The sequence below is a fragment of the Lontra canadensis genome, unplaced genomic scaffold (assembly GCF_010015895.1).
Source record: "Lontra canadensis isolate GAN:19392208 unplaced genomic scaffold, GSC_riverotter_1.0 scaffold114, whole genome shotgun sequence".
In the NCBI taxonomy this organism is placed as follows: Eukaryota; Metazoa; Chordata; class Mammalia; order Carnivora; family Mustelidae; genus Lontra; species Lontra canadensis.
In genome coordinates, this window is record NW_022631108.1 from 1,293,152 (window position 1) to 1,318,094 (window position 24,943).

The 24,943-nt window shown below is 38.5% G+C and overlaps 1 protein-coding gene across 1 annotated transcript; it reads right to left on the minus strand.

Annotated features, from left to right (window-relative positions):
• Nucleotides 1–7,009: 7,009 nt before the first annotated feature.
• RTL3 (retrotransposon Gag like 3) lies at nucleotides 7,010–8,568 on the minus strand. Its single transcript, XM_032840642.1, is given in 4 exon segments — nucleotides 7,010–7,409; nucleotides 7,411–7,915; nucleotides 7,953–8,061; nucleotides 8,161–8,568. Coding segments are annotated over 4 exon segments (1,422 nt in total).
• Between the last annotated feature and the right edge of the window lie 16,375 nt (nucleotides 8,569–24,943).

A 24,943-nucleotide genomic window follows, 5' to 3' on the forward strand; every position in this document is an offset into this window, starting at 1 on the left:
AAAAAGCATTTGACAAAGTACAGCATCCCTTCCTGATCAAAACTCTTCAAAGTGTAGGGATAGAGGACACATACCTCAATATTATCAAAGCCATCTATGAAAAACCCACTGCAAATATCATTCTCAATGGAGAAAAACTGAAAGCTTTTCTGCTAAGGTCAGCAACACAGCAGGGATGTCCATTATCACCACTGCTATTCAACATAGTACTAGAAGTCCTAGCCTCAGCAATCAGACAACAAAAGGAAATTAAAGGCATCCAAATCAGCAAAGAAGAAGTCAAACTATCACTCTTCGCAGATGATATGATACTATATGTGGAAAACCCAAAAAACTCCACTCCAAAACTGCTAGAACTTGTACAGGAATTCAGTAGTGTCAGGATATAAAATCAATGCACAGAAAGCAGTTGCATTTTTTTACACCAACAACAAGACAGAAGAAAGAGAAATTAAGGAGTCAATCCCATTTACAATTGCACCCAAAACTATAAGATACCTAGGAATAAACCTAACCAAAGAGACTAAGAATCTATACACAGAAAACTATAAAGTACTCATGAAAGAAATTGAGGAAGACCCAAAGAAATGGAAAAATGTTCCATGCTCCTGGATTGGAAGAATAAATATTGTGAAAATGTCTATGCTACCTAAAGCAATCTACACATTTAATGCAATTCCTATCAAAGTACCATCCATTCTTTTCAAAGAAATGGAACAAATAATCCTAAAATTTATATGGAACCAGAAAAGACCTCGAATAGCCAAAGGAATATTGAAAAAAAAGTCAAAGTTGGTGGCATCACAATCCCAGACTTCAAGCTCTATTACAAAGCTGTCATCATCAAGACAGCATGGTACTGGCACAAAAACAGACACACAGATCAATGGAACAGAATAGAGAGCCCAGAAATAGACCCTCAACTCTATGGTCAACTAATCTTCGACAAAGCAGGAAAGAATGTCCAATGGAAAAAAGACAGCCTCTTCAATAAATGGTGTTGGGACAATTGGACAGCCACATGCAGAAAAATGAAATTGGATCATTTCCTTACACCACACACGAAAATAGACTCAAAGTGGATGAAGGACCTCAATGTGAGAATGGAATCCATCCAAATCCTTGAGGAGATCACAGGCAGCAATCTCTTCGACCTCAGCTGCAGCAACATCTTCCTAGGAACATCGCCAAAGGCAAGGGAAGCAAGGGCAAAAATGAACTATTGGGATTTTATCAAGATCAAAAGCTTTTGCACAGCAAAGGAAACAGTTAACAAAACCAAAAGACAACTGACAGAATGGGAGAAGATATTTGCAAGTGACATATCAGATAAAGGGCTAGTGTCCAAAATCTATAAAGAATTTAGCAAACTCAACACCCAACGAACAAATAATCCAATCAAGAAATGGACAGAAGACATGAACAGACATTTCTGCAAAGAAGACATCCAGATGGCCAACAGACACATGAAAAAGTGCTCCACATCACTCGGCATCAGGGAAATACAAATCAAAACCACAATGAGATATCACCTCACACCAGTCAGAATGGCTAAAATTAACAAGTCACGAAATGACAGATGCTGGTGAGGATGCGGAGAAAGGGGAACCCTCCTACACTGTTGGTGGGAATGCAAGCTGGTGCAACCACTCTGGAAAACAGCATGGAGGTTCCTCAAAATGTTGAAAATAGAACTACCCTATGACCCAGCAATTGCACTACTGGGTATTTACCCTAACGATACAAACCTAGTGATCTGAAGGGGCACGTGCACCCGAATGTTTATAGCAGCAATGTCTACAATAGCCAAACTATGGAAAGAACCTAGATGTCCATCAACAGACGAATGGATAAAGAAGAGGTGGTATATATACACAATGGAATACTATGCAGCCATCAAAAGAAATGAAATCTTGCCATTTGCGACGACGTGGATGGAACTAGAGGGTATCATGCTTAGCGAAATAAGTCAATCGGAGAAAGACAACTATTTATGATCTCCCTGATATGAGGGAGAGGAGATGCAACATGGGGGGTTAAGGGGGTAGGAGAAGAGTAAATGAAACAAGATGGGATTGGGAGGGAGACAAACCATAAGTGACTCTTAATCTCACAAAACAAACTGAGGGTTGATGGGGGGAGGGGGTTTGGGAGAGGGAGGGTGGTGTTATGGACATTGGGGAGGGTATGTGCTATGGTGAGTGCTGTGAAGTGTGTAAACCTGGCGATTCACAGACCTGTACCCCTGGGGATAAAAATATATGTTTATAAAAAATAGAATTAAAAAAATTAAAAATAAAATAAAATTAAATTAATAAGAAAAAGATATACATACTTTGAGAAATATATAAAAACATACTTTCAGAAATATACAGATATTTAAAGGACATAAAGCCCTCCATGGAATGACCATGACTACTCCAGGTGTACTTTGATAGCATGAAATATGAAATATTTTTAAAGAAAACAAACCAGGAAGGGAAGTTACCAAAATATATGGAGATTACTTTTCCTATTAAAGCTTAAACTTAGAAAAGTTAGCTAAAGAGGGAACTGTTTTCTTTGTACCTGTGCCAGTATTGCAGAATAAATAATTTCAGAAAATCCTCTCCAGTTAGTATCTTTAAAATGTGAAACTAAGGAAGTCCAAATAGAAAAGCAGTTTCTTATAATTCATGAGTTTCTTATAATTCACCCATTATTAGATTTTAAATTTTTTAATGGTTTGGACATTCTGTGTATATGTGTGCATACTCCAATATCTTGCTCATACTAGGAACTCAAAATATATATTTGAGGAAAATTGGATTTAATTTACTTTTAATTGTTTGCTTTTGATGATTTGAGCCTATCTTCATAAAAACCTAAGAAGATAAAATATAATGGGGATACTTTGTCACTTTCTCTGTTATTTTCTATATTGCTATCAAATTTCTAAAATGGAAATGAATCGTGTTTCTTTCCTACTTAAAAAAATAATTTGTGAGATAAGGGGCGTGTTAATTTTATGTTATAAACTTCTTATATATATATGAATTTGTTACAATGAGTGTGCGTTACTTTGCAGCAAAAGAGGGGGAAAAGCACACCCAAATCTAATACAGGAGAAAAAAAAAGATTCCAGTGTAATCTGCCCATAGGATAAATTTTAAATGCTTTATCCATGTAGATAGGTCTTTAACCTGAAATTTGCAATTTCTTTGTTAAGTTTCATCTCCCCAACAATACCTACCAGTTACTCTATATACATGTACAGACATCACTACTCTCCAGTGAAATAGACCTATCTTCTCTAATGACACCATTATTTTTCCCTCCTACTTGCTTTTTTGTGTGCACTTTATTCAATCTAGAAAACCATGCCCTCCCTTTTGTTTCCAGTGATATTCCTTCAAGACCCAGCTCAAAACATACTTTTTTAGTCCATAGCAAAATTAGTGCTTTCCTCTGTACACCAGGAGTGCTGTGTTGCACAACTTCCCCTGTTAACTGTGGTCAGAGCAAGGACCATGAATCATACATTAGACATCTTTGTACCTCTCTTCCTCTTCTTTCATGCTTTGCCTGACACATTGAAGACATTCAGCAAAGCCTGTTCAATGAGTAAATAAATAAATGCACTAACAAATTAATATATTTTTCTAAAGTAATTTTCCAAAGTAATATAACTCATGTCTGGTGAATAAAGTGAATTGTTAAAGTGGTAATAAAGAGTAAAGTTTATTCAGCCTGAGAAGCAGTGTGGTGTATTGGCTTGAATTCCAGCTCTGAAATGATCAGGGTTCGTTTTTAGCATCTACAAATTCCTAGCAGTGTGACCTTTGGCAAGTGACCTCACCTCAGTGGGTTTCACTTCTTTGATTTATTTAAAGGGACTAATAATACCTAATCACTTAGTCCGATGTCTGGCAAAACCCAAGTGCTTATTAAACGGTAGTTATTACTGTTAATTTTATCATGTTTCATATATATATATATATATAGCACTAATTTATATATATATATAAATTTTCACATAGCTAGCATAGATGATAAAATGTGTGTGTGCATAGATGATAAAATGTGTGTGTGTGTGCATATATATACACATATATACAATGTACATATGTATATATGTGTATATATATGCACACACACACATTTTATCATCTATGCTAACTGTGTGTGTCTATATATATATGTATATACACACACACACATTTATCATCTATGCTAGCTGTGTGAAAGGGGGTTGTGCCATTAGTTTAATAAAGGAATTTTTCCAAGAGATGAAATAGAAAGTTTAGGGGTTAATATGGTGGAGAGGGGATTGAGAGTAATACCATGGGAACTCAGGAAACAGAACTATTACCCAAATAGTCCCTGCAGATTTTATTCTGAGTCCTCTCTTCCCTTTTCAGGGTTATCTCATTTAGCTCTCTGCCACCACAATCTCGTTTGATCCTTACCACTGCTTTAGGGAAATTGGCATACTGTAGGAAAAAGGGCAAATGTTGTGAAAACCAAACAGGTCTCCAACACTTACTAATGTGACTTTGGGCAAGTGAACTGGCCTCCATGGGACTCTATTTGTTCATTGATAAAACAGGAGCAAACATACCTACTACACTGGATTATTCTGATACATAAGTTAATGTGTATAACAGCCTGATATTATAAATGGAACATATTAGGTGCTCAATGATGGTAGGTTCCTTACCTATCTCTTTCTAAGGTTATGTTCATATATTTGATTATTTCTCTAAGTAAGAGGTAGAAACTCCTTCAAGTGGCTTCAGAAGGAGACTCCAAAAGGAGTGTTGAAAAGACAGAGGAAAAGCATTAGAATCTTTTGATAATTTTTTACATCTTACCTGGAGATCCTACTCCTCCTTCCCCCGACCCTGTATTTTGTGGGAATGTATATGTGTGTGTGATTTAAGTCAGAACACTACCCCCTCTCAGGTCCATAAGGACATAATTCTTTTCACTGACCTGGCTCTCTCTGTGTGTCATGCAAGCAGCATGACTTGCAGGGTGGGGCAACCTATATATGTGGGAGAGTTATAGTTGGCTACTAATGATCTGCATGTATTGAAAGTTAATTCCTGTGATCCCATCCTTAAGCACCAGCAAGAGCAAATTAACAGGCATGAGCCCTAAGACAAATGTCCCTGGTGCAGGGAATAAGCCCTTGTCACTTTACTGGGAAAGTTGGTTCACTGAGGGGTGTCATTACCTTCTTCAATGCTTTTGTTTAGTTAACTTACAAAGTCCAAGATGTTTGCTTTTAAAATTGTTCAATATCTCTCTTTGCTGCTCCCTTTATTTTTGTAGGAATTTATCCACCTCTCATCCCTGCCCTCACCTGAACCCCTTTCAACCTTCCCTCCCAATCTGCCCCAAACTCTCTTCACAACCTTCCCTCTACCCTCTACCCCCTACTTCCTCATACCTTACCCAATTTCCCTCTACCACAACCATTCCCCTACTCTCTGTTTCCCCCAAACCCATCACCCACTGACCTGACTGCCCCTGGAATAATCAGGATCTCACCCAAACTTTAAGTCCTTGCCAATCTCCTCTTTCCCGATTTATTTGTCCCTTTCCTCTTCCCTCAGATAAGTCATGAAATAATTCAAACACCAGTAGAAATTGCCAATATTTATTGATTTTTTAAAATTATCACTTGCAAATTTGTTTTGTTTATTGAGAAAATGTTGCAATTGTGATAAAATTTTGACAAAAATCAAGTAAATCTAACAACTCCATTTTTTTCTTTTTTTAAAAGATTTTATTTATTTGAGAGAGAGAGGGAGAGAAAGAGAGAGAGCATAATCAGGGGGAGGGGCAAAGGGAGAGGGAAAAGCTTGCTTGCCAATGAGCAGGGAGCCTGAGGCAGAGATCAAGCCCAGGACTCTGAGATCATGATATGAGCCTAAGGCAGATGCTTAACCGACTGAGACACCCAGGCATCCCTCAACTACACTTTTTCAATGTTAGTTCCTAATAGCTATGCTCATGCATATTGTTGAATAAATTGCAATTAAAACAGCCCCACATTAATGCAAGTTTCAAGGTGGGGGCATGCGGAGTTGGTGAAAAAAAGCAACTCAAAGATACCAGGTTAATCACCTGCTCTGAGATCATTGCATGATCTGAGAGGCAGGGTCATTGTGCAAGTACACTTATTTCCTTGCCAAAGATTCAGTGGAAAATTTTTAAAAATATTTTTTATTAATTAATTAATTAACTAATTAACCAATTTACTAATTAATTATTTTCATTTGAGAGAGAGTGAGCAAGCACAAGGAAGGGGGAGGAGCAGAGGGAGAAAGGACCTTAAGCAGACTCTTGCTGAGAACACAGACCAACATGAGCTCTGTCTCAGGACTCTGAGATCATGACCTGAGCCAAACCAAGAGCTGGAAGCTCAACTGACTGTACCACCCAGGTGCTCCATCAGTGGAAGATTCTGAGAGGAGCAAATACTTATGAGAGCTGAGGAACAGAAAAAGGTTGTTAAGGACACAAGATCTATTCACCAATTATTTCATCACAACATCTTCCATTCCACTTGTGCCTGAAGCAACTGTAGTGACAATAATGGGATGGAAAGGACGCAGTATAGGTGCTCCACTCAATGTTTGGATCATGTGTTTCAAGCCAGTGAATTCCAAGAAACAGAGGGTACCATGGTGCATGAATAATATCAAACTGGAGCTCTTCAATGTGGTTTCTAATGTTAACTTCCACAGACTGTGTTTCCTTGGTTATGGGTCCATCAATTGGTGGTTGACCATCTACCATTTCAAGCATCAGAGGGAAGATATTATTGTGGATGGGCAATTCTCTCAAAGAACCACAGAATGGTCCATTCTGTTCCTTTAGGAACCTGGATCCACCATTCCTTGCTCAAAGAACTATAGTCTTCCTAGTCGGAATTCAACAGTAAGCCATAGGGTATGAGACATGGATACTGAAAGTGAGGGTGACCCATATTTGTAAATCGGCCTATGTGGGTTCTCCCTTACTGTAGGGTCTTGATGTTTCCCACCTACTATGCACGATGAAGCTTGACAGAACAATCTCTGTCAAAATGACCAGGATGACCATAGTAGAGGCACAAAAGGCCTTCACAGCAGTGGGCGTGTTCAACTTCAGTGAGATGTGGGTTATTGCTTGCAGCCTGCACAGGCTGGTTTTCAGCTAGTGAACACTCAGGTCCAGTTATCTCCTCATAGGGACTTGCTCCTTGTGGATTTAGATCAGGCTTGCCACTTAGCTTCTCTTCTAGGCACTGAATGATCAGATCGGATAGGTTGGTGGCTGCTGGGCTGGTGTAAGACAGATCATCTGGGACAGAACTGGCAAGGCCTTCCTGAAATTGGATGCAGAGAATGCTTTCATTCCAGTTTAGTTCTTGAGCAGAGATGGAAGTGGGTCACACGCTGGTGGACAGGACCCTCCCCTTGGCAAAGCTGATGAATGCAGTGACTAGCATCTTCCATGTTTTCTGGACTGTCAAAAGTATCCTGGAACACTTCTATGAAACTTTCATATTGCTCCAGCAGGGCACACTTTAGATATATAGTAAGGGCTTAAAAACACATTCCTGCCTCACCTGAGAATCAATTGCCAACAAAGCTCACCACAGTTGCTTCAGTAGGATACAGGTGCCCTCTGACTCTCATGTAACTATTCAATTGAACCAGGAACTCAGCAAGTTTCTGGTAATCTCCACTGAAGGCTAAACAGTATTCTAGGAAGACAGCTTCACCCTCTAACCCACTGGGAGACTGTGGGAACTCTGAAGCTGCTGATGTCAAAGCAACTATTAAGCCCTCCAGGGAGGGCTCTAGGAAGTCCTGGGCATCTAAAGGATCCAGAGGCTGGTGGGGCATTCCAGTTTCCAGAGACTCCTGAAGAGTTGGAAGTTAAGGTGTTCCAGGTTTGTTGGGGTCTCCTGGCATTCTCCTGGCATTCTGTTGCATCCTGGGTCTCCTGGGCACTTGGAAGATCCTGGTGCTCTGAATTGTGGGGTTTCTTGGGCACCAGGGCATCCTGGGTATCTGGGGGTTCCTGGGCCTCCTATGCAAAGTGGAGGCTTCTGGAGTTCCTTGACTTCTGGAAGATTTTAGGATTTCCAGGCTGCTGAGAGCTCCAAACCAGTGAAGGTGCCTGTGGCTCATGGATTGCTGGAAGCTCCAGGGCCTATGGGGCTGCGGAGGGTTCCAAGGGCTTCTAGGTCTCTTGGACCATTGGCATTTCCTGGTGCTCCTGGGCTGCTGGGGGCTTCCAGGCTGGAAGTCCCTGGGGCTTTCTGAGATTCTGGGGATCCTCAACTTCTGTGAGTTCTTGGTACCTCCAGGCTTGAGGGAGATCTAGGTTTTCTAGAGGTTTCTGGGGTTCCTGGGACTCTGAGGTCTTCTGGAGTGGTCAAGTCTCCTTGACTGTTTGGGGCATCTGGAGCTCTAAGATCTGGTCCTGCGGGGCAACATTTTCTTTCATCAGCCACTTCACTTGGGCCTACACAATTTTATTCTCCAATTTCAGAGCAATATAGGAGGCTGCTAAGTCCTCTACCATCCTTTGAGGAAATGAGCTTGGTTTGGCAGTTTGCTACCAAGAGAGATTGGGTGGTTTTTCTAAAAACTCCATTTAGAAAAAGCTCCTTTCTAAAAGATGTCAGGCTCTGCAAATTTCCCAGGAGGTAGGAATTTGGGTCCCACCAAAGTTGATTACCAGGTCATTGGGAGCCTCTGGAGCTCAGCAAAGGGAATATGAGATACACTGTCAAGAGAGTGGGATCTGAGGATCATAAACTGTGGAAAGTACTCATTTAAAATAAATTAGAACAAAACCTGCCTAACAATGCTGGGTTTCTTTTACTATAGTTTCATATTCATATTCAGTTGAATCATATATGCTGGTTTCTGACCCCATGACATTTTAAGAACAACATCTGATCCAGACTGTATATGTCATTTGCTTTCTTCTTTTGAAACTTAACATTAGAAACAATTTCTCTGTATTCTTTTCTATTTTGCATAGTATTTAATTTCTTATGTCTGCTTAATATCCCAATGTAACATTTCGATTTTAACAGCTGCTTTCAATGACTAAATCAAATGTTTGAGCAATGTGGAGATTTTAGGCTCTGTGGTGGGTCAACCCAATTTTGGGGTTGCTGAGGTAGAAACTCTTTCTGACACCTCAGAAATCATACCACAAAAGTAACCACACAAGATCACCCTCAAGAGAAAATAAACAAAAGTTGACAAAATATATATATATATATATATATATATATATATATATATATATATGCTCAGCAGACACATGCACATTATTTATAAAGTGTCTCAAAATAGTTAATAATCTTTATAAATGTACATTACCATTCAGAGACTTAGTCCAGGAGCTCAGCTGTCTGTGTACCCATCATTGAGGAGGAAAATGTGTAAAAGGCTATAGAAGCTTGCCTTTTCTGCACACACTGAACTCAAATAAACACACCCACTCCCAGAACACATTCCAACTTTCCACTGTAATGTCGCTATTTAGAGTGTGGAAGAGTTTTTTTGTTTTGTTTTGTTTTGTTTTTGTTTTTTCTTTTTTACAGTACCTCAGTTTAGAGCTGCAGGGAAAGTAAGTGAGATGTTGCAGTGATGTGAGGCTGCCTGATATACTCAGTCCTTGGTTAATTTAATAAATATTTGGCTAGGAAATTAGGAGTAATACCACTGCCCTTGTAAAAAGTTGCAAACATTTCTCAAAGACCACAGAGGTTTGGGACTTTTTTTTTTTAATGTCTGTCTCATGTAACTTCCCCTTTTCCCATCCACACTAGGCCATTTGTTTAATTCTCACTCAGAGTACAGTCTGCAGTACCTCAGCCTCTTCCACATCCTATCTATTCAGTCCCTAGGGTCCCTTCCTACAATGTTTTGTTTGGAATATTTACCATGAATAGATCTAGGCAAAGTGTAATAGGTAAGATTGTCCTTGCTCAAGATCTAACCTTCTCTTCTCATCACAAATTGCAATCACATCCTGAACCTGGGCCACGTGGTCGTTTTAAGTAGGGCTAAGGGACAGGTATTTCTGTCTCTTTATTAGAGTGGGGTTGGGGATTGTCTTTGGCAACTTCAAATCACACATCTAGTCAGTTGTGTTCCCAAGTCTCCTTTAAAAATGGTCAATTCCACATTAGTCAGCATAATGGATAAACTCTGGTGATGGGATATGCTCAGACCACAGTAAACTGACTAACAGAACCAGAATCCAGAGGCTTTAATTAAAAATTTTCAGTATTTATAGCACGCATTACACTTCTTTCTCCATTCTTAAATAACGATTTTAAATGTAATTTAATTTATTTTTAATGGTTTAGGGGTTATAAGTACACAAACCAGCTCCTTAACAATATTTTAACACCATATTGCCTTTTGAAACCTGCTGAGAGGTATAAAGTAGCCTGTCTCCAAATTAAAAACCTCCAAATTCCTATACTTTCCAACTGCATGTATTTTCTTTCTCTTTTGTACTTTTTCTAATCTTTTGTTATCAGACTATCTCATAGCCCTTTACACTGTTACCTATATGCCTGTCCATACTAAATATAGATAAATTTGAAAATCCTAAAACTTAGTTTAAAACTCAGTTTATGAAACTGTAAAATGGATTTATTATATTTAGCTTTATAGAGTTGTTGCAAAGATTTAGTGAAATAATGGATATAAAAGGCTTAGCATAGTGTTCAGTAGCTAGTAACATGTAATAAAGGTTAATAATAATAATAATCTGTAGCAGCAGTAACCTCATTTTAATTTATTATTTTTAATCATCTGTGAATTTGAAACTGGACAGGTAGACTTCCTGAAATTGTTTAGGGGCAGAGCAGGGGCTCTCACATGAAGACATATACAGTGCATGTCTTTTATGGTATCCATTTTTCACCACTCCGAAGCTTTCTTTTTTTTTCCCATTCCTGGTTGAGTTATGAATGATATAGTTTACCAAATAATGCTTTAGAATCAGAACTGGAGACACTTGAGCAGAAAGATGAGATGATTAAAAAGGGGATTGTGGAGTAACCAAGAAATATTTTTAAACAATCCAAGAACTAAAGCAGTGAACAGTGCCCTGCCTACAGACATATTACCCAATGGATAAGAATACAGACCTTTCTCCTCACCCCCACCCTCATGCTAAAGAGCAAAGACCAAATTCAACATCTTTAAGTATGAGTTCCAAACTACCTAAACTTATGGAATTATTCTCTTTTGAGTAGAAAAAAAGAGCTACACTGACTTTTGTCAGAATGACTAAAGTTGTTTTAATATCTTGAACAAGTCAAAATAAGAATAGGGAAGTAATCACATTGAAAGTTTCATGTTTCACCTGCACTTTAATCCTTCTTACACTCACAACACTGTGAAATTTATGGAGACTTTATAATGCTTATGAACACATTTTAAGTAAATGAGGTTTTGTTAACTGGGCAAATGAATTTTTAGAGAAACATGAGATAAATGTGTTAATTAAACAGATTTATAAAGAGACTGCAGTTATGCTCAGTTACGTTAATAAAATACACATGCTGATTGTTAGCTTAGGGAGAAAAGAAAGATTGAATAATTTGAAATTCTACTTTGTACAACACAATTTGGGGGTGGGAGACAAATGTATAATCTAAAATATTTCAGGTCTGTGTCTGGGTCTTCCTTCCCAATGCTGGCTGAACTGCATCTTCAAGCAACTCAAGCTCCTGTCCCTTCTTTTTTCTGTCCTGGAAATAGTCAAAAAGACAGGTTACTTGACAGCTCTCTGGCCCAATGCCCAGCTACCCTTTGGGTACAGTTCCATGCTGGTGTCTATTTTGTTCAACATGATATTCCTATGATTGCATTAGAGCTTGAAGGACTTTTGTAATTTTGACCCATAATGTGCTTAGTACAGACTGAAACTTTTCATTGTCATCAACACTACATAGCACTAGGACAGCTGGAGTTCCCAATTCCTTTCCAACGCTTTCCAAAAATTCTTCTTACTTACATGACTGGGATCCAGAGCACCTGGTAAAGCAGTAGGAACAAGGTCTGCCTTACTTCTGAAGAAGTCAAAATTTGTCACCCTTTTATCTTCCTTTATGACATGTACCATCTTCCCGTTCTATTTCTTGTCCTGTGCATTCTTATGTGGCTTTTCCCTTTGATCCTCTGTCACCTTGGGAAATGAATCCCTACTGAAATATTATCTCCTAGGCTTCTAAAAAAAACTTTCTTGGGGCATTTTCATTTTAATAGGGTATTCTGAAAGGCTGCAATCCCTTCAAGAACTTTTTGTTTGTAAAGATGTTCTGGGACAGAGATATCATTTTAACATCCTTCAGATTATACCAATCAAGTGGCTCTGTATTTCATTTCCTTATAAGACTGATCTAGTATGTCTTCTAGTCCTAGCAGATTTGCTTAATGGTTTCAATGCTCTGGCTTCATTGAACCCTGATGATGTGATAGCTAAGGGCTGAGGGAACCACCATCATGACATAAAAAGGAAATATGGGGGCCTTTGCTATCATCCAAATTACAGGAATGTCTTTCTTATCAGGCCCTCTCCTCTACTTCCTGGATCCTGAGGTTTGCCAATGTTGGTTCACCCATAAAGCAGACTAAGCCAGAGTTGATGGCATCAGCAAGGCAAAAGAGAGAGGAGGGGGAAGAGGAGCATAGAGGAAAGAAGGTGGGGTTAGGGAGAAGGAAAGATATCAGAAGGTTGAGAAAGAAACTTTATAAAACTGAGCATGTATACATTTTGGTCCTTTATTCTTTTTAAATTAAGTAATTAATTTGAAAGAGAGCGAGCACACAATTGGGAGGAGGGGGAGAGGGAGAGTAGCAGACTTCCTGCTGAGCATGGAGCCCAACCTAGGGCTTGATCTCATGACCCCGAGATCATGACCTGAGCCAAAATCAATTGTCAGCTGCTTATCTGGCTGAGCCACCCAGGAACCCTTTCATTTTGGTTATTTGAAGATAAAGTTTAATTTTATGTGTTTATAGCACCAATGTCCACAATAGCCAAAATATGGAAAGAGCCCAGATGTCCATCAATGGGTGAATGGGTATAGAAGATGTGAGATAGATATATATATAGATAGATAGATATCTATATCTATCTATCTATCTATCTATCTATCTATCTATCTATATTACTTAGCCATCAAAAAGAATGAAATCTTGCCACTTCCAACCATGTGGATGGAATTAAAGGGTATTATGCTAAGTGAAATATCAGTAGAGAAAGATAAAAACCATATGATTTCACTCACATGTGGAATTTAAGAAACAAAATAGATGAACATAGGGGAAGGGGAGGAAAATAAAATAAGATAAAAACAGAGAGGGAGGCAAACTGTAAGAGAGTCTTAACTATAGGCTATAGGACACAAATTGAGGGCAGCTGGAGGGGAGGTTGGTGGGGGAATAGGGTAACTGGGTGATAGGCATTAAAGAGGGCACTTGATGGAATGAGTACTGGGTGTTAAATACAGCTGATGAATCACTAAATTTTACCTTGGAAACTAATAATATACTATATGTTAATTAAGTTGAATTTAAATTAAAAAATAATTTTATGGTTTAACATATTGAAAATCACATGGTAGAAGACTACTTTTTAGTGCATAAGTTTACTTGTAAAGGTCTTAATCAGGCAATGGGGTTAGTATGGTTTATATTGAGTTATAGATGGCTAAAGGGATGGTGATAGACCCTCAGTCAGACTGGAGAGGAAGATTGGAGTGTACTGATGAGAGATGCAGCAGTGAATGGGATGTTGAGGAGGGCCAATACCTAGCCTTGCCAACTTTACATTTTTGTTGTGTGGTACAAATGAGATAATAGTTGTGAAAGTTCTTTGAAAAAATATGGGAGAAAATATGGAAATATGGAAAGAAACCGGGCTTTGAAGTACAGCAAGCTTAAGACTCAGTTCATAGCTCTGCTCTTTACTAGCTGTGTGATCCTGGCCAAATTACTTAAATTCTCTGAAACTTACTTTCCTCATGTGGAAGGTAGAGAATAATAATAAGTCATTACTTAGTTGTGAGGATTAAAAATAATGTTCATACATAACAATAAGGATTTGCTTAGTTGTAGCTGCAATAAAATCATACTGATGGTAAAAAGAATTACCACTAAATTTCATGTACTAGCTTATCTCTAGCATTCAAAAAATTCCTCTCAACTTTTTGTATATAAAACCACCATAATTAGCACAATTGCATCACAAATATTTATTGAGCATCCAGGTGGTTAAAGGCATGATGCTGTGTGTGTGTGTGTGTGTGTGTGTGTGTGTGTGTGTGTTTGGGGCATGTATGTTATAACCTATGTGGACTTTCTCTCAAAGAATGTACAAGCCAGTAAAGCAGGCAACATATGTACTTTCATATTAATAATGAAGAAATTTCCCAGTGCTAAATGCCAAATAAGAGATACAGATAAAGTCCTATGAAAGTGGAAAAGAGAGAGAGCTTGTTAGTGTGGTAAGGTGGGTGGAGGAGTGAAGGATAGAATCTGAGAAAGTTTAATAAAAGTGGTAACCTTTGAGCTGAGCTTTTGGGTTGGACTTGAAAGGAAGGTAAGATCTTACCATTCCACTATGAGGGTGAACTTAGAATGGATGAGGAAAAGGACATTCCCAGTTGAATAGACAGCAAAAACAAAAGCATGAGGTTAGGAATTGCAGCCTATAAATGGGTAAGCAACGGTTCAGTTTGAACAAAGACTAGGGAATATGAAAGAAGTGCATAATTTACAAATTTAAAGATGCATAATGTGATACATAGCTATTCAAAGAGAAAGTTGGGATTTAGCACAAAGATGACAGTAAATAGCAAATATGAACCACATATACATGGTCAGGGAATATGTGATCCTGGCAATTTCAAACTGCCATATATATTTGCTTTTTGAAAAAAAGATTTTATTTATTTATTTGAGAGAGAGAGAAACAAAAGGAGAAAGAGAAAGAGAGCACAGGGGGAGGAACAGAGGGAGAGAGACAAGCAGACTCCACACTGAGCATGGAGCCCAATGTGGGGTTCAATGCCAGGATCCTGAGTAGATGACCTGAGCCAAAATCAAGAATCAGATATGTAAACTACTGAGCCACCCAGGCATCCCTGCCCTATATATTTTCTTAATTTACTAAACTACTGGCTCCCATTACCTCCTCCTCTCAAAAATATCTGATAGGTCTTGAATATATTCTATCAGCTGATTTTATCTCTTAACATTTTCGAGAACTTTCTAAAGTGTGTTTCATTAACACTGTGTAATCCTGCCTGTGATTTCCTCCATGCTTGGAATAGTTAAATTCCTTCCCTCCTCTAAACTGGATATTAAACAAGCAGGACTGTCTCGTCTTAACCCCAGCATGGTTTAGCTATTTCATCTCAGTTATTTTCTCTTGGATCATATTTACATAACCAAATTCCATTTACCCATTTCCTTCCATTTCATTTCTGCCATGATTTTTTTTCTTGTTATTACTGTATATGATTTTTCTAGCACAGTTGGATTATCTAAAATTGAGTTCTTGTGTATATCCCTGACAGGAAAAAGAGGATCCCTCTTATTCTTTGATTATTTTCTGGCTGAAAGACTAAAGCAGAACATATCATTACTGATGAGTAACATCAGATTCCTGGGACATTGTATTTTCTTCATGCATGCAAGAATCTTCCAGCATGTGCAGATGGGGAAGATTATACTGATGAATTATTTGTCAAGGGCTGAAAGGTCATTTTGGTTTTCCTAATTTTTAAAAAGATTTTATTTGTTTATTTGGCAGAGAGAGTGCACAAGCAGGGGAGTGGGGTGGGGGAAGAGGGAGAAACAGGCTCCCTAATGGGAGCAAGTAGCCCAATGGGGACTTGATCCCAGGACCCTGGAATTGTGACCTGAGCCAAGGCAGATGCTTACTGATAAGCCACCCAGGTGTTCCAGTTTTCTTAATTTTTAAAGAGGACTTGGAAGGGTGTCTGAGTAGCTCAGTGGGTTAAAGCCTCTGTCTTGGCTTGGGTCATGGTCTCAGGGTCCTGGGATAGAGCCCCGCATTGAGCTCTCTGCTTAGCATGGAGCCTGCTTCCCTGCCCCCTCTCTCTCTGCCTCCTCTCTGCCTACTTGTCATCTCTGTCTGTCAAATAAATAAATGAATAAAATTAAAAAAACAAAAGAGGACTTGGAGATTTCTTTTTTTCAGTTGCCTTCAGGCAGGCCAGGTGGTACCAATGGGCCACATTTTGCTTTCAACATTTGTATAACCAAGATATGATGAAATCTAATCACTGTACTACACCAGAATAACTGAAGTAGATAGATAGAGTTTGAAAAATAAGGATTGTTATTTAAAAAGAACTCCATTTGGGGCCTTTCTGATAAGTTTTATAAGAAACTGTTAATTATAAGTGACTCTGGGTAGTGAAGATGGAGGGGATTTTTAGTTTTCATTTTACATTTTAATGTAGCATTTGGGTTATTTTCGAAATATGAGCATACTTTTTAAATTTTTTTATTAAAACAGCTTTATTGGGCTGTAATTCACATTTTAAAAACTGCACATATTTTTGTGTACAACTTGATGATTTGGGACATGCAAACATCCATGATTACCAGGATCAAGGTAATAGACATACTCAACACCTCCCAGAGTTTCCTTGTATCCCCTCTACATGTGTGTGTGTGTGGGGGGGGGATGTCAAGAACACTTAACATAAGAACATATACTTCTTTTATGAAAAAAAAAAAAAAGGAGCCTCACTACTTATCAGTGGCCTCATGTCCAAGTTTATTGATTTGGTATTCAAAATCTTCTAGGATGCAATTTTACCTTACCTCTCCAGCAGTGCTTCCCTTTTCCTTTATTTACACTCTACTAGCCTTGTTAGCCTTTACATTGTGTCACTCACATGGCACACTCACCCTGTCTTTGTTTACATGTGTATGCCCTCTGATTAGCTTTCTACACTTAGAAATCTAGCCCTTCTTTTTAGGCTCAGCCCAGAAGCTGTCTCCTCCAAAATGCCTTACCTGATTTCCCTAGCCCATATCTCCTCTTTCTGCTATGTGCTAGTGTTACAAATGCAGCCAAAACTGATTGCATTTCTTTGTTGGAATCTAATTATATTTGTTCTTAGTTTTCTCTGAAGGGTCCATATTCTTGTTCTGTCACAGCCTAGCTATATGATCTTGGGTGGACAGCATGCTCTGTGGGGGTGCTTTCTCATCTAGAAAATAAAGGGTATTAGATTATTTCCTAAGTACCTTCTATTTTAACAATCTAGGATTCTAATATTTGTGAAAGAAGCTTTCAAAAAACTCTAAAAATGGGCAGAAGATATGAACAGATGCTTCTCCAGTGAAGACATACAAATGACTATCAGACACATGAAAAAATGTTCATCATCACTAGCCATCAGGGAGATTCAAATTAAAACCACATTGAGATACCACCTTACACCAGTTAGAATGGCCAAAATTAGCAAGACAGGAAACAACGTGTGTTGGAGAGGATGTGGAGAAAGAGGAACCCTCTTCCACTGTTGGTGGGAATGCAAGTTGGTGCAGCCACTTTGGAGAACAGTGTGGAGATTCCTCAAGAAATTAAAAATAGAGCTTCCCTATGACCCTGCAATTGCACTACTGGGTATTTACCCCAAAGATACAGATGTAGTGAAAAGAAGGGCCATCTGTACCCCAATGTTTATAGCAGCAATGGCCACGGTCACCAAACTGTGGAAAGAACAAAGATGCCCTTCAATGGATGAATGGATAAGGAAGATGTCCATATACACTATGGAGTATTATGCCTCCATCAGAAAGGTTGAATACCCAACTTTTGTAGCAACATGGATGGGACTGGAAGAGATTATGCTGAGTGAAATAAGTCAAGCAGAGAGAGTCAATTATCATATGGTTTCACTTATTTGTGGAGCATAACAAATAGCATGGAGGACAAGGGGAGTTATAGAGGAGAAGGGAGTTGGGGGAAATTGGAAGGGGAGGTGAACCATGAGAGACTATGGACTCTGAAAAAACAATCTGAGGGTTTTGAAGGGGAAAGGGGGGGAAGGTTAGGGGAACCAGGTGGTGGGTATTAGAGAGGGCACGGATTGCATGGAGCAGTGGGTGTGGTACAAAAACAATGAATACTGTTATGCTGAAAATAAAAAAATAAAATAAAAAAATTAAAAAAAAATCTAAAATGCTATACAATAGAAAGTGGTATTAGGATTACATTTTTTAAAAAAATTCTCCACAGCTTTTACATTACAAGGTAAAATAGCTGTATTTCTGAAAAACTGCTTATATAAATCATCTTAAAGTTTAATAAAAATTCTACTTCTCTGGTTAACAAAGGCCTAAGAGTTCAGAGTTATGTAACAGTTAAAGTCCAACTTTCAAAAAAATCAGAAAGCTTATTTTTCACATGTTAGGGAAACAGATTTAAACATTTTTCCTCTATTGGCAGCTATGCCTTTCATTCTTTTTTAAAAAATTGATTAACTGATTGATTGATGGGAGGGGGGAGGAGCAGAGGGAGAAGGACAGGCAGACTCTGTGCTGACTCTGGAGCCCAATGTGTTGTCCGATTTCAGCACCCTGAGATCATGACCTGAGCCAAAACCAAGATTCAAATGCTTAACCAACTGAGCCACCTAGATGCCCCTAGGCTTTTTATTCTTGAGCTAAAAATCACTTCAGTATATTTTAATTAAATGTGGATTTGGCATTAGTAACCCATTAAAGGCTTGGTTTCATCAAGTTTGAAAATTTATAATCCATGGGAACAATAAGAACAAACATTTCTATGTCACATACTATGCATTAAGCACTAAACTATCTCTTTGCTTACTTTAACTTTACATTAACTCATTCAGTTCTTACAATAACCCTATAAGGAAAGCATTTTCCCCATCCTTTGTAGATTTGAAAACTGAGGCCCAGACAGGTTAAATAATGTGTCAAGGGGCCACACAGCTGGTTAATCGCAGATGTGGAACTCCATCTCAAGCAATTTGTTTTTGTACTCTGTGCTGTAATTGATTTAAACTATTATACTAGTTTGCTTCAGCTCTGCCTCTGACTTCCTGTACATCATGAGTAAATCCCTTCCTTTCTGAGCCTTATTTCCTTATTAGAAAGTAAGAAGGCTAGACTAGTCAGAGATTGCAAACTGACTTTCTCTGGGCTACAGGTAGCCTGCAGATATATTTTGATTACTTTGTACTTATTTGAAAGTTGATTAAAAAGGAGAAGATTCCACAAAACCATACAGATATCTGACTTCTCTTGGGAAATTAAAAACCTATGCTAAGTGCACATTCCCATATAGCAATCACTAACAGGACCTGAGTAAATATTGGTTGCTTCCTTTAGGTGGAGAACACTCTTTAGTTTTCTGCCATTCCTACCACTCCCTACTGCGTGACACATACCTGCTTTATCCTTAACCTTTATCTGCCTTATTCCTTGTAGACATTTGAACTGGACCTCTAATCCCTGATACACGATCTTTGAAGTCCATTCAAGTTTTGCATTCAACTATTCTATGTGAAGTAAAAAAAAATATGAAAGTTGCTATTGATACACACAAGAATATGGATGGACCTCAAAGACATGTTGAGTGAAAGAAGCTAAAAACAAAAGACTAAATGATACTACTTTTTAAAGTTCAAGAGGAGGCAAATTTAATAGGTAGTGCTACCAGTCTGAATAGGTTACCTCCGGGGACAAGGGGGTATTGACTGGGAAGTATAAGGGAACTTTCTGAGTATGAGTGATAGAAATATTCTATATGTTGATCTGAGTAGTGGTCATATGGGTGTATGCATAGGTAAAAAAGCCACTGAAGATTTGTGCATTGTAGGACATATGAATTGAATATTTCATTTTAAACAAGATACTTACAAAACAATGGTATTCAGTAGCTCTCAAATGGTAGTCCTCAAAAGGTGACCTCAGAATAATCTGATATTTTTCCTTAAAAGCAGAGTCCCAGGATCCAATGAAGACTTACTTTCTCAGAATCTCTAGAAGTAGAGCTTTCCAATTTATTTTTAACAAGTACTGGGAACGTTAGGAAGGGTACAGATATGGCAACTCTTATTACTCTCACCTCTGTCTGTCACTTTTAAATCCAGCTCTGAATAAGTCAATTTGTTGGTGTGCAGTTGGAATAAGGAGATCAGAAGCAACTGAAACCCAACAAAACCATTCCAAGAAAAGAGTTCTTTCCTGGTTTGTTTAAAGTATGCTTGTGGTTGTTGGGGAGATACATGTGTATAAGGAATAGTAGTAAGAGATTGGCTGGTGAGATAATGCTAGTTTTTTTTTTAAGATTTTATTTATTTGACACAGAGAGAGAGATCACAAGTAGGCAGAGAGGCAGGCAGAGAGAGAGGGGGAAGCAGGTTCCCCGCCAAGCAGAGAGCCCGATGCGGGGCTCAATCCCAGGACCCTGAGATCATGACCTGAGTCGAAGGCAGAGGCTTTAACCCACTGAGCCACCCAGGTGCCCTGATAATACTAGTTTTAAAGAAATATTAATTTTAATGTTTTTCCAAAGGTGCTCAAAAATGTCAGGACAAATGCTGTGAAATTCACTAGAATATTTGAAGACTAGCAGGGAGTAAACTTATGGTAAAAATACTTAACTCACTCTAGGTTCTGAAAATTGGTGGTAGGGTCTGCCCTCAGCACAATGTTTATGTTGTATCTACTCTGCCTGCTTGCTTTTGGATTACTTTTTGCTAGGTGGTAGCCTTAACCCCTGGTATTCTGCCCCAAAATAAACTCACCCTCACCAGTAGAGGATAGTGACCTTCCCTGCTTCTCTTCAAGTGAGATTTAACATTTAAAAGGAATGCTCAGAAAGCAATATTCAGTGTTTAATCTCAAAGTGAATTCTGGATGATGGTGCTTCAGAATAGCAGCTGTAGGCCAGTAGAAGAGAGATTTTAGCATAAAACATATTCTGCTTGTTGAAACAGTCAAGACTATGAGCTCACATATATTCATAACGGATCTCAGTTTCTTCATCTGTAAAATAAGTTGTGCTCTGGAAGGTTGCTCCAGGACACATGACTGTGAATGTTAAAGGAAGGAATCCAAATGCCCAAGATTTGAGGTATCTCTGTATGCCTGGTACCAACATGCTTTCAAGCAGGGACAGCCATTTGTAGTTCTAGAACCCTTAACTATCCACTAAGGTAGAAATGAAGATGTGTAATGTAATTTTTATATTTGCAAAAGCCTAACATTTACAGAGTAACTTAAACCTTCATTTTTCTCTCTCTCTGTGTGTGTATTTTCCAAAAATAAATCAACACAGGTTGTATATTTGACTGTTTAATAAGAGGTCTGTGGGATTTCAAATGTCTATTCTGTCTCCCAAACTGTCTCTTTTACTCTAGTTCCACTCTCTTAAAATTTGCCATTTTATATTTATCATCATTCTTCCACTAAAAAAAAATATATTCTTTTGCATTACACACTCTTAAATTTTGTATCCATAAATTTTCCCCATGTACCTGGAACCTCGAAACGTGAACTTATTTGGAAATAAAACCTTTGCAGATATAATTATTTAAGATGAGTTCATATCGGATTAAGGAGGACCCTAAATCAAATGACTGGTGTCCTCATAAGAAGACCATGTGAAGATATGGAGACACATGCAGGCTAGAAGTCTATGTGGAGACAGGGGTTGGAGTGATGCATCAACAAACCAAGGAATGTCAGGAGCCACCAGCTGGAAGAGGCAAGGAAAGATTCCTTCCTAGGAACTTCAGAGGGTGCATGTCCAGGCTGACACCTTAATTTTGGATTTCCAGCCTGTAGAAATTTGAGAAAATAAATTTCTCAATTTATTTTGTTTATGTTATGGCAACCCTAGAAAACTAATACAGCCTCTTATACTAAGTCCTGGAAGAGAGGTCCCTGAGTGAGGCGTTCTCTGAAGTCACTGATAGCTCAGTGGGAGAGCACTGGGTTGAGGGTTAGGAGCCACTAGAGAAGTTTTGTAAAAAGCCTTTGGAAGCAGGAAGAGGAGAGGAAAGATGGTCATATTTTGCATATTACATGATCAAAGATCAGTCCTGTGCAGAACAATCTCCAAAGCCTTATTCAAATGTCCCTATATCATATCGGTATCCTATACCAATATGAAGTCAACAATAAGCTGTTGTTGCCCTAGCTAAGTGCTTAGGAACTAGGAGTTGAAAAAACAACTTTCACACCCTGGAGACAGGAGCCCTGCCCAATCTTCTTCCTCCCCAGAAATCATCACTTGTAAGGGGCCTGGCCTCAGGGTAGTTTACATGAGTACTAAAGAGTCTGGTAAGCAGGACAATGTATCCTATATGGCCCCCATTCTTCTGTTTCAATCAGAAGTGGGAAATGTGCTTTTACCTTTTAAAATGATCTTTTGTTTTTGTTTGTTTTGGTTGTTTGCCTTTTTGAAAATTCATCTAGATATTTCAGTCTCTCTTTCCTGACAAAGCCCCTCTAGGCTTGAATAAACTTGGCTTTGTTTTTTTGCATCAGGTGATGTATCATTTTACTCACCACCCTGGGGAGTGGGAGTGATGGGGGCTTAGGCTACACTTTGTATTTTGCTGGCTGGGCCAGAGCAGGGTGGATGTTTCCAATTCATACTAGAATTTATTTTGCTCCACTTTGCCCTCTGGAGAAATTCCTTCCATTTGTTTGACTTTTCCCATCTCAAAGGCCTCTATCATATCGGAGCATCAAAATAGGTGGTAGCCATAACAAATAGAGACATGTATCTGACTATTACATCCAATGTTTTAATTGGATTAAATTAAGCCAATGTTGTAATTTTGCTACCCTTATCTTCAGTGTAGACATTTGCTGACCTGGAGCATGGGTTCTGCATTAGATATAAAAAAAAATGTAGAGATTCCCAACATAGAAATGTTGGTAGAATAATCTGAAGTGTTTGGCGAAGATGTCATTTCTTATCTCTGCACCAAACCAAACTAAACCAAACCAAAACAAAAAACAAAACAAAACAAAACAAATAATAATAACAACAACAAAAACAATCTTACTTAAAGATTTTGCCTGTAATTGACCTGATAGCATCACTCATTTGCATGCTCAGGTAGACCTCACCAGTTTTATTCTCTGTTCCACACAATGTCTGTGAAATGATCATTTATAACTATGATTGAAGAACGTGAACTAGTATACATTGCTGCCCTTATTTGCATTATGCATCCTAAAGCCAAGTTTTTTTTCTGACACTAATTAGGAGTCAATAAAATTTTTTTATTATGTTCCTTTAGCCAACATATAATCCATCATTCATTTTTTGTTGTTGTTTAAAGATTTTTATTTATTTGAGAGAGACAGACAGAGATAGTGAGAGAGAACACAAGCAAGGAGGAGAGGGAGAAGCAGGAACCTACTGGGAAGGGAGCCTGACATGGGACTTGATCCATGACCCCTGAGATAATGACCCTAGCTGAAGGCAGATGCTCAACCAAGCTGAGCCATCAAGGTGCCCCCCATCATTAGTTTTTGATATAGTGTTCAATAATTCATTAGTTGCATATAACACCCAGTGCTCATCACCATGCATGCTCTCCTTAATACCCATCACCCCGTTACCTATCTCCCCACCCCTCTCCCTTCTGTAACCCTCAGTTTGTTTCCTGGAGTCCAGAGTCTTTCATAGTTTGTCTGATTTCTTCCCATTCAGTTTTCCCTCCTTCCTCCTATGGTACTCTGCACTATTCCTTATGTTTCACATATGAGTGAAACCATATGATAATTGTCTTTCTCTGCTTGACTTATTTCACTTAACATAATACCCTCCAGTTCCATTCATGTCAATACAAATGGTAGGTATTCATCCTTTCTGATGGCTGAGTAATATTCCACTGTATATATGGACCACATCTTCTTTATTCATTCATCTATTGAAGGGCATCTCAGCTCCTTCCACAGTTTGGCTATTGTGGACTTTGCCGCTATGGACATTGGAGTGCATGTGCCCCTTCTTTTCACTATGTCTGTATCTTTAGGGTAAATACCTAGTAGTGCAATTGCTGAGTCACAGGGTGCCTCTATTTTTAACATCTTGATGAATCTCCATACTGTGTTCCAGAGTGGCTATATGAACTTGCACTACCACCAACAGTGTAAGAGTGTTCCCCTTTCTCTATATCCTGGCCAACATTTACTGTTTCCTTTCTTGTTAATTTTTGCCATTTGAACTGGTGTAAGGTGGTATCTCATTGTGGTTTTGATTTGTATTTCCCTGATTGCTACTGATGTTGAACATTTTTTCAAGTGCTTATTAGCCATTTGTATGTCTTCTTTGGTGAAATGTCTGTTCATATCTTCTGCCCATTTATTGACTGGATTATTGGTTTTTTGGGTATTGAGTTTTCAGAAGTTCTTTATAGATCTTAGATAATAGTCCTTTTCCTGGATGTCATTTGCCAGTATCTTCTCCCATTCTGTGGGCTGCCTCTTAATTTTGTTGACTATTTCCTTTGCTGTGTAGAAGTTTTTTATCTTGATGAAGTCCCAAAAGTTCACTTTTCCTTTTGTTTCCCTTGCCTTTAGAGACATATATTGAAAGAAGTTACTGTGGCCAGTGTCAAAAGGTTACTGCCTATGTTCTCCTCTAGGATTTTGATGGTTTCCTATCTCACTTTGAGGCCTTTTATCCACTTAGAGTTCATCTTGTGTATGGTGAAATAGAATGGTCCAGTTTCATTCTTCTGTGTTTAGCTGTCCAATTTTCTCAGCACCATTTACTGAAGAAACTATCTTTTTTCCGCTGGATTTTTTTTTCCGGATTTGTCAAATATTAATGGACCATAGAGTTGAGGGCCAATTGCTGGAGTCTCTATTCT